Source organism: Micropterus dolomieu, linkage group LG19 (assembly GCF_021292245.1).
Source record: "Micropterus dolomieu isolate WLL.071019.BEF.003 ecotype Adirondacks linkage group LG19, ASM2129224v1, whole genome shotgun sequence".
In the NCBI taxonomy this organism is placed as follows: Eukaryota; Metazoa; Chordata; class Actinopteri; order Centrarchiformes; family Centrarchidae; genus Micropterus; species Micropterus dolomieu.
Genome location: NC_060168.1, coordinates 7,492,332 through 7,503,687, shown reverse-complemented (window position 1 = coordinate 7,503,687; position 11,356 = coordinate 7,492,332). Strand labels below are relative to the sequence as shown.

Here is an 11,356-nt window from a genome sequence, read left to right as displayed (position 1 = left end):
ATACTTTTATAGGAGAGCTTTTCCCGATCTTATTTGACTTTATTTTATCCCTTTTATTTTATTGTATTTTACTAATTTTATATTAAATTTTCATGCTCTTATCTTTTTTTTTGTATTATTCTTTACACTTGTTAAAGCACTTTGTAACTTGTTTTTGAAAAGTGCTCTACAAATAAGGATTATTATTATTATTATTATGTACCAACCCTGTGAAACAATTCTGCTACAAAACAAGCACATTTCCTGCTTTACACTCAGACTAGTTCTAAACCACACTTCAGAACACTACACACAGTTTCCCACGCACATAGACGTAAACTATGTAAACAAAACTTATTATATTGCTAAGATTTTCTATCTATTTCAGTCTAGTTACTTCAGAAATGAAGAATATTTACCATTATTCTCTTTTGAACGTGTTTTTAACAGTTTTGGACTCATTGTGTTAGCATTTGAAAAATGTGTTGCAGATACAGTATATAGTGTTTTAGAGTTGGTGGAGTAGTAATGAGAAAAGAGCTCATGGATTTTGGAGAAAGTGGTGAATTATTTTGAAACAAAAAAGTAATTCCTAAAATTTCAGTGCTGCAATACATTTTTTTCCTCAATTGCTTACATACTATCACTGTATTTGAGCCAAAATGACCACGACCTGTAGTTCATGTACCAACCCCCTCAAACAATTCTGCTAAAACACAAGCACATTTCCTGCTTTACTCTCAGACTGCGGTTCTAAACCATACTTAGTTCAAAACACTTCACACAGTTTCCCACGCACATAGACGTAAACATAAACCTTGGGTAAATATTCTTGTAAGATTTTCTATTCTATTTCAGTCTGGTTATATCAGAAATACCATCATTCTGTTTTGAATGTGTTTTTAACATTTTTGGACACATCTGAAAAATGTGCTGCAGATAGACAGTGTTTTGCAGGTAGTGAAGGAGTACTGGGAAAAGAGTTCATAGATTTTGGAGAAAGTGGTCATTGAATGCATTTTGTGTTAAAACAAAGAGAAACTTCTGTTTCACTGACTGTGTGAAGAGTTTTGACAATGTGACTTCAGTTTTGACCAATGCATGTTAGCAATTGAAAAAAAAACTGTAATTCATATAAGTGGACAGTGTTGGGCAGTTAACGCATTACTGTAATAATATTACTTTTCCCAGTAACTAAGTAGTGTAACTAATTAATTTTCCAAAACAGTAATATTGTTACAGTTACTAACCCAAGTAACGCTACGTCACATATATATATATATATATATATATATATATGTTTTTTTTTGATGAATCACAACTGCATTAGGAAGCTTTGATAACAGTCTGCCTAATATCCCTGCCAATAAAGCACACTGAATTTAACGGAATTTATTGAGGCACAAAAAGACACACGCCAGGCCTGTAAGACATATTAACATGACTTAAAACCACAAAAACAAGCCGTCTGGCAAGAGCTAATTAATTAGGGGCTAATTTTGTTTGCTTATGTAGCAATTCTCTTTGGACTCTTCTACACTGAGGTCAGGGGTTGAATGAATATCACACAACATTTAATTAAAGCTCCATTAGGCAGTATTTTGATGTCACCACTGAGTGAAATGACTCCCTGTAATGTGTAAGGGTTGTTAGAAGTGCCAGTTCCACTATGAATTAGCAGACCACTCTGCGCACAGCTCTGTGCGGCTTCGGCAGCTCATTCACTGATTTAATTCATGGGCCCATGGTTGAAACAAAGTCAAAGTCAAACATTTAGCAAGGTCACAGAAAAAAAAAATACTGAATAGGCTACTGCTCTTATAAATATATATGCAGAAAAAATGTAGCCTAGTTCAAAAGTAGGGATTTACTTGCTTTATTATATTTTTATTAAGAAACGTTAGGCTATATGTTTTCTAAAAATCACACTCCTTGCTGCTGTTATGAAGATGATAAGTCGGGAGAGACTGCTTTGTTTGGGGGTGAAGGGTAAGTTGGTGGATCGTAGTGAAGTAGCCTAATACAGTAACATAACCAGTTTTACATAAAGTAATATTAATAAGTAAAGTAATATTATTACCTTTTTAAGGAGTAATAAATAAAAAGTGACTGACCTGCCCAAAGAGTCTAAGTCCACTTTAGTATAGGACAGATAGGCATCGTACTCCTTATTATCTGTGAAGAGATAGACAGTGAGACAGAATGAGTCCAGTTATACTGAGAGCGACATGAAGCCATGGTACTGGTCTGGTCAAGACACAAAATAACATTTAATTTTTTACTACTTCTCTTTTTCTCGCTTGTCATAATTCTAATATTATACTTAGCTTACACCGTTGCTTTTTAAAAATGTAGCAATGGATCAGAAACTGACCAAGTACAGAGATGTGATGCTTGTGGTCACCATTTCGCACAGCCTGCTTTCCCTAGCAGGCTGAGTTAGATCTTTCATTTGAAATCAATACTTACAATCAATGCTACAAAATTACACATTTGTCAGTTTTCTTTTCTTCATGCAGCATCATTTATTTACTTTCACTGCTTGTCAATTTTACTTTTGAAATGTACTGTGCAAAAAAAAAAGCTCATGGTTACCCTTCAACAGATGACCAAAGAAAAACATCACCCAATCGATTGAGAAAAAGTTAATTAACTTCTCATTTTTTGTTAATTGCTTTCTTTGACTGAGTGTACACTTGATTGGGTTTAATTGTATCTTTTGTGCTTTTTTTTGCTTCACCATCATGTTTCTACTTAGTAATTACTGACTAACTTACTAATGGCTTTTCACTGCCGCACAGTCATTAGTGAGTGTGTGTTGTTGGACTTAATGTGAGTACAGCAACAAGTTGCCAACATGAACATTGTGTAGAAACCTCTTCAACTGTATGCACTCCACTGTTCTCTCACTGCTGTCTTCCATGTTTGTCGTTCTCTGCTCTTCCTACTTCAACATGCATGTCGATGTACATTCTGATTCCTGTTGTAAGTTGCCTGTCTGGACGCTGCTGTTGTGTGATTGTCCTCTAGTGTGCAACGTGAGCACACCAATAGGCTTACCATCTTCAGTTTCATCACTGCCAAAGTGTCTCCTGTAGCAGAGCATGATCTCCAGGTTGTAACACTTATAAAGTGCTGTCAGGACTCCAAGCAGCAACAATATGACCCCCAGACCACCAGCCAACTCCAGGCGATACATATCTACAGTCAGGGGGAAGGAGGAGAAGATAAATCGATGAGATTTATATCAGTTATTGTTCAAAGGATCACTGGCGGCGAGCTAAAAAACAAAATAATCATATATATACTTTTAACACTAAATGAGTGAAGCTCAGTTTTCTTTGTGTTGATTTTTTCCTATGTGCTTTTTACTAACCGGTCTGCTCACGTCAGTGTGATCTACAACATTTTGACAACAGGAAATAAAAAAACATGAAAACTTAAATTACCTTTAGATTGGCAAATTTTCTAAATCAATAACTCAGAAACTTATTCACTCAAACATTCAGACAAACAGTATTGATAGTCGCATATATATATATATATATATATATTTGTTTTTTTTTTTGATGAATCACAACTGCATTAGGAAGCTTTGATAACAGTCTGCCTAATATCCCTGCCAATAAAGCACACTGAATTTAACGGAATTTATTGAGGCACAAAAAGACACACGCCAGGCCTGTAAGACATATTAACATGACTTAAAACCACAAAAACAAGCCGTCTGGCAAGAGCTAATTAATTAGGGGCTAATTTTGTTTGCTTATGTAGCAATTCTCTTTGGACTCTTCTACACTGAGGTCAGGGGTTGAATGAATATCACACAACATTTAATTAAAGCTCCATTAGGCAGTATTTTGATGTCACCACTGAGTGAAATGACTCCCTGTAATGTGTAAGGGTTGTTAGAAGTGCCAGTTCCACTATGAATTAGCAGACCACTCTGCGCACAGCTCTGTGCGGCTTCGGCAGCTCATTCACTGCTTTAATTCATGGGCCCATGGTTGAAACAAAGTCAAAGTCAAAGTCAAACATTTAGCAAGGTCACAGAAAGCTTCTGCTGGAGACGTAAGTAAAGTAGGAAAACTTGTCAGGCATAAGAACTTACCAAGTGTATTTAAGAAAATAACAGTAAATTGATCTGAGTTTGTTTTTTCTGCACGCTTGTCCTGGTTCTGTCCAGTACTGCTTTCAAGCCAGCCTATGTAATTTTCACTGAACAGTAGCCACTGTGGCCACAAATGGCAATAACAGGAGACTAGTACAAGCTAAAATGGAGTGAAACAATGCAACAAGTAGAGTTAAATTGACACAGTGAGGTCAGTTAAACAACAATATCAATCTTTATTACTAGCTTATTAGCATTAGCTTACATTAGCCATCTTAAGCTACTTGTCATACCTAACCAAGTATGGCTGTGGCAGCAAAGCCCTTCGTTGTATCTGAGCAAGGGTGCGTTTATTGCTTGTAAAATAAACGTTTCATTTGTAAGGCAAAGAATGTATTATTTCTTCTTCCTTTCAAATGTACCAGTCTCACTTTAACAGCATAGCTTCACCTTGACAGAGGATTTTCCAAATGATAGATTAATGTCATCCTGTATATAGGTATATTTAACTGTAGTCCCAGATGCTTACCATTGAAATATTTAGAGAAGCTCCTGTGCATTGCTCTTTATTGGAGGTGGGGGAGTTAACCCAATTGCACACGATGTCTTGGTTTTTATCTATTTATTATATTGCTGTATTTATGTCTCGCTGTAGACCCAGAGCTGCTGAACAGTGTTTCGTTGTTACCAAACAATGACAATAAAGTTCTATTCTATTCAATTCACAGTTGTGAAAACATTACAGCTGGGGTAGGCAACATTGAAGAACTAGTGAGAGACAGCAACATTTTAAAGTATCCAGCCAAAAAAGGTATGCTTTTTTTGAAATAGTGTTTAAACTACAAGTTTCACTTATACAAGAGAGAGGGCTTTGTGGATGAGGACACAGTGAATGAGACAGATACAGACAGGGCTGGTATTGCTGCAATTTTCGCAGACAGTTTAGTTTGTGTGGTCTCTGTTGAAATGTATTGATGATACTTTAAGATGTTGAGATGCAAGTGCTGATCTCATGGTGTAACATCAAATTGAAGTGTAAATGACATTAAAGGAGGAACCACCTGTGTAGTTCTGTATTTTATACTTCTGCATATTAAATGTTTGCAGAATATACAGTCATTCAGCCACAACACAAAGTATGTAGCTTTGACTGAGAGAGACAGATGACCTCACATCAACATGTTAAACACACACACATACATGATCTCAGATTGTGTGTGTGGTGTGCGTGTGTGAATGAATGATAGTGCTATCATAGGCAGTATGAGTGTATGGGAGATTAATGGAATGTGGCTGGTGAATGACATCATGGGAAATATGATCTATTACTATCACACACCCACACACACACACACACACACTCGCCAACTCATCTCATCCCTATGACTTTTCCTGGAACCACTTCATTCTAAAACCAGTTTTTATTGATTTTCCAAACAATGGCAGGAAAAAAGTAACTATAAGCACACAATGTTGTACAGCATTGATCATGCTTTGTGATGAGGAATATTCTTCTCAAACATCTTCAACCAAGCCCTTGATGTGAACCCAGCTTGGATAACTATAACCTGAATGACTGAGAATCTTTGCAGACAGTATCAATTCAGAGTGATTAATTGAATTAATTGATTAATTTGACATACAGCATACACGTGACACACACACAAAAGTCACATTTTTTGGTTAAATTTAATGTTGTGAATTTTGCGTATGTTTGTTTATATTATATTTAATAGTGATTTGACTAAGTCCTCCAAGACTTTGTATTACAGCCTGCACCAACATTAACATCTTATGTTAAGACTTCCAAAACAAGAGCTGAGAGACATGTCGCTGCTGCCTACGTTGTGTTGTAAATTTTGTGAATCTTCTGTTCTTTCTATTTCTAATATAAATGTTTCACTTTTTTTTTTATCCACACAGGCGTGTAAATTATCTGTCTCTTACAACAACTCTCTGTTCATTTCTACTAGCATCTTTTCTATAGTATGCTTTACTTGTTATTAGCAACTGTGTGTGTGTTAATTTTTTTTTTGACATGTATAATTATTAGTTCTTCAAATGTTCTATTTTTATCTTTTTTCTTTTTTCTTCTGGATGCCTGGATTCTGGATTCTGGAATTGTATATTTCTTTTCTCGAGATGTCTTTATAAGCCCTTTTGGACATTTCTATATCTCACACATGTTATGATTTTTGTGTTTTCTTATTTGTGCAACTTAAAAATCAAAACTAAATTCGGTAACACTTTCTATGAAGGTCATCGCTATAATGACTTATGCATATATTTGTAACACGATATAATGCGTCCATAAGACATTATAACAGTTACTACTGACTCTGCCTCCTATATAGGCTATAACTTTAAAAATTACTATAAGTATATACTATAATTTATATCACTAATTGTTAATGGTGACTAAAGTGTATTCATAACGAGGCAGAGTCGGTGGTTATAATGTGTTATGGAACATGGTTGGAGATTCTTGCCGCACATTGATATAAACTGGTATTAATATTAGTTATAAAACATTAAATCAAAAGGTCATAATACGTTATGAACTTCTCTATAGCGCCTAATGCATGTTTGTAAGTGATTATAGCAATTGTTATAATGTCTTATGGACACATTATATCGTGTTATAAATATATGCATAAGTCATTATAGCGATGTCCTTCATAGAAAGGTCTAAATTCTAATACTTGTAACACTTTTCAATATGAATGTGTGCTGCGCCATATTACAAATATTATAGTATACATCATATTATAAACATTCTGCCCCTTTTAGGGTGACAATTAACTCCTCTCATGCATGCTACTACTCATCTCTTTAAAACCTGAGAATCTTAAAATATACTTGAAATAGATTAATATTTGTGTTTTATTCTTTGAAATCATCTCCCACAATGCACCTACAGTATATAATCTTTCTGAAGTTACCACATTTCACCAGTAGACGTCTCTCCAACTCTACCCTAAGCTGCCATACCACCTCTATATACACAGAGACACTATATACAAGAAAGAGGTGGGACAGTGACAGAGTCGGGGATATGGGAGGCGGGAGGGAGAGATGGACTGGTGGTCCAAGGGGGGATGAAAAATAGTAAAATTTAACTAATTGCCAAATATTTGCTCTACAGTGAAGTGAACTCAGATTGCTTCCATTAGTAATGAGAAACATTTAGGAACCTCTGCTTCTCTCTCCACTCCCCCGCCTCCATCCATCCCTCTCTCCTTCCCCTGTGTTCCTCTCTCTGCCACCCCCCCCTTTCTATTGCCACTACCCCCTTCATCTATCTTTCTCAGATATTTTCCATTAGTAATGAGTCACTTGCCGCCGTCTCCTGGTATCATTGCACAGGAAAATGGGAGCAGAATTTGAACGTTGAATTTTAAGTATGCTTTTTACTTATTAGGCATAAAAAGGATAGTAAGCGGTAATGGTGGTGGTGGTGTGTGTCTGCATGTATAGGAAGAGAATATGATAAAATAATTTTCAGTGAGGTTTTTTCATAATTTTCCTCCCTGTCATGCTCTTTGTCTCTCTTCACAACCGAACACAGTGACACGGACACCACCTTGTTGAATTAAACAGCCTTTAGTGTCTTTTTGTCCTTTACTTTTTCATTTTATCCCACTGGCTTTGTAAGAAGTGCATTTAGCATCTGTTGCCAAAGCAATTTGTCAAAAACTTGTTAATGATTATGAAATAAAAATAGCCTTAAAGCTTGTCTCCCAGTGTACCATCTGTCTCATTTTGGAACCATCACGAGATGCTGAAAAGCCTTAAGAAGCAGTTTCTTTTAACGTAGAAGCTGTAATAAAATAACTCTCTACGCTATTGAAGTGACTAGGAAAACCTCAAGTTCCCAACCTCTAGCCAAACTCCAGTCAACATAGATTCCAAATGATATCTAATCGTCCAGAACGACCAAAATACATGTGTGGGTGAGCAGGGCCTTGAAAGAAATTTGAACATGTACAATTCCATGACAACTGAGCAAACTCCATCAGCCGACGAAGAACTTGTGATATAATCAAAAACTCCAGAACAGCTAGTAAACGAACAAAATATTTTCCACATGAAGTCAAAGACAAGATAGCTTAACACATTAACACTTTTTTAAAAAGTGAGTCTTTTCGGGAGCAAGTGAAATTTTTTCTAAAAGTGACGGAAATGCAACATTATATAGACAGTATCTATATTATCACTCAACGGCCGCATTTACACTTCCAAATTGTTTTGTCCTTATGGGGAGGCAGACTCTGTCTCGAGGTTAAACGAAAGTTGGTGTACAGATGTCACAGTCATGCAGTCCTCACTTAGAGACAATATTCATAAATTGTAAACCATTTTATTCACTGCAGGAGTTTTCCTTGTTTGTTCTGGTCGCCGTTTAGCCATTCCACCTCAGGCCTGTGTTAGTGAGGCGTTACTACACCTGGCCGACAAGATAACTAATGTGGAGAAAAAACATCCAGACTCCCAGCTCATAGTTCTCGGGAACTTTAACAAAGCAAACCTCAGCCATGAACTTCCAAAGTACAGACAGCATATTAAGTGTCCCACCAGGGACACTAACACACTGGACCACTGCTACACTACATTAAAGGACGCCTATCGCTCTGTCCCCCTTGCAGCCCTGACTAAAGAGGTCAAAGAATCAAAGAGATGCTAGGCTGAAAAGCTAGAAAACAGTCAGTGTGGAGAGGCTTGCAGACACTCACTAACTACAGGAGACCATCCCCCAACTCTGCTGGTACTAAACGACTGGCTGACAAGCTGAATGGTTTCTATTATAGGTTTGAGAAGCCTACAGTCACACCTCTCCCCTGCTCCAACTCCAACTTCAAACAATCACCTTCCCACACTGTCACGCTGTCACCCCTCTCTGACCCCTCACCTGCACTCATGATCTGTGAAGAGGACGTGCGCCAGCTCTTCCAGAGGCAGAAAATCAGGAAGGCCTCTGGTCCCGACGGTGTGTCACCATCCTGCCTGAAGATCTGCGCAGACCAGCTGGCCCCCATCTTCACACAGGTCTTCAACAGACCACTGGAGTTGTGTGAAGTTCCCTCCTGCTTCAAACGCTCCACAATCATCCCGGTCCCCAAAAAACCCTCCATCTCTGGATTAACTGACTGCAGGCCTGTCGCCCTGACATCTGTAGTCATGAAGTCCTTTGAAACTCTAACCCTAACCCTCCATCCAGGAAATGGGCAGGAAACATCACTGCAGATCCAGCTCAACCCGGTCACAACCTCTTACAGCTTCTCCCCTCTGGTAGGCGCTGCAGAGCACTGAACGCCAAAACCAACAGACTCAGACAGTTTTTTTCCCACAAGCCATCACTCTGATGAACAGCTGACTCTGACTCACAGGGTCAGGAACAATTCCTGTGCAATAACCCAGTAACTCTGCCTCTACTCAGCCACCTGTTTACTGACTACCACCTATTATTTATTCATCATTCTCTCGTTCTCTATTTCAGAGCTGTTCAAACTGTTATATTTGCATATTGTATATACTGTATACCAAATCCACTTATTTATTCCAGCATCCTTTGCACTATGCTCCATCACACTGTGTACATGTGTACATGTATGCATGTATGTGTACGCGCACCTGCATATCACATCCACCTCCGACAATAATAATTTACTCCTGCATCCTTTGCACTCTGCTCATTGCACTATTATCTCAATCTGTCTATATAGTTTTTGTTTATAGTGTGTATATATGTGTTCTCTATACTGTAGCCTGTGTCTGATTTATTATTGTATTATTGTTATTAAGCAATATGAACAATGTACAATCCTGAGTCAAATTCCTTGTATGTGTATAAATACCTGGCAAATAAAGCTGAATCTGATTTTTTTGGCTACTTTCTGACTGCAGGCCAAAGTGACCCAAATCTGATTTTGTTGGCCATTTTTGATTCAGATCTGATCTTTTTATATCAGTGTTAGTTACGTACATGAGCAAATCAGCAGGCACCATGATTGAAGTCCCGTGAAAATTGGGAGGATTAGCAAGTAGGAGCTAACCAGAGCTAACCTCTGTGGGTCCTTGTTTCGTCTGACAGTTCACATTAAACAATAATGTGAACTGTCAAACAAAAAAATCGGATCTGGGAAAAAAATCTGAATATAGCATTAAGGCCCGCAGTCTGAACATAGCCTTTGTTCTTTTGTTTCCTGATTTACTTTGGTATTTTCCTCTCCTCTTGTTTCTAGTCACTTCACTTACTGCTTGTTTTTCCTGCGTGTGTGATTGTTTGCTCCCCACTTGGTTTCACCTGTGGATTGTTAATCACCTCCCCGATTTCCTGTGCCTGTTTTTTTTTTGGATTTATTTTGGACTTTGGGTTATTGCATGGACCAGCTTGGATGTGTTTTCTTTGTTTTGGACTGTAGCCTGCCTCTACATCATGTAAACATGTTCACCTTTATAATGTTTATTAAGAAAACTCAAATGTGAACTGCATGTGTTCTGCACTTGGGTCCAAATCCCTTTATTCATGTGTCTGTGCTTGCCAAAAGTGGCATTAGTTACAATAGCTATCCGATTGGTCCAAGGTGCATGAAGTATAAATGGGGTCAAAGGGAATGTTTGGTGGTGTCCTTACTACACTGCCCAAATCTCTATTTTTTGCTTCTAGTTGAAGCAAACAACATTGGAGCTTGTGGTGAGGCCCAAACTCACAACTTCGGGAACCTTTGAGTGATGTCAGAGAAACTATGTGTTTCTCAAGTCCCTGTCTGTCCCGTTTCTCTCAATCCCTCCTCTCTTTCAGTCCTTCTTCCTCCATTTTTCTTTCTAGTAAGACTCTCGTCATGGTGGCTGAAGGCAGCTCTTTCTGCTCTGTCAGTTACAATAAGTGGATGTGTATGGTGTGTGTACTCTAGGTGTGTGTGTCTGTGTGAGTGCACGCGTGCAACATTGATGCATCAGCCCATTACCTTGGGTCATTGCAGGGTGAAAGCACACCCTAATTCAATCACACACACAGTGCATGAAATCAAGCTTTGATAACTTGTGCTAACTTAGGATAACTTGTGCTTTGTTTCGGTTGTCATGTTGTGTCCGGGCACCTGAATGTGACCCTATTAGTTTCAAGGCTTCAGGCCTGGAGGCACCTTAACAGTCTGCAAGCTAGTTAGCCCGGTTAGTGAACTTTTAAAAAAGTAGCCTGTGTTAGATGTGGAAATTACAAATGATGTTGCTCATTTGAATGGTTTTGTTCATTTCTAAGGTTAA

General features: G+C 37.9%; 2 protein-coding genes across 6 annotated transcripts in view; both read right to left on the bottom strand.

Annotated features, from left to right (window-relative positions):
* The window catches only part of si:zfos-2326c3.2 (traf2 and NCK-interacting protein kinase), a 594,814-nt gene that overhangs the window by 64,158 nt on the left and 519,300 nt on the right, over positions 1-11,356 (bottom strand). The gene's annotated exons all lie outside the window — the stretch shown is intronic.
* The window catches only part of il1rapl2 (interleukin 1 receptor accessory protein-like 2), a 478,610-nt gene that overhangs the window by 10,763 nt on the left and 456,491 nt on the right, over positions 1-11,356 (bottom strand). For all 4 annotated transcript variants that reach the window (XM_046030692.1, XM_046030693.1, XM_046030695.1 and 1 more), the window contains exons 10-11: positions 3,040-3,180; positions 2,094-2,154 (exon numbers count right to left, since the gene is read on the bottom strand). In XM_046030692.1, coding sequence (XP_045886648.1) covers positions 2,094-2,154; positions 3,040-3,180 — 202 coding nt within the window. The remainder of the gene's footprint in view (positions 1-2,093; positions 2,155-3,039; positions 3,181-11,356) is intronic.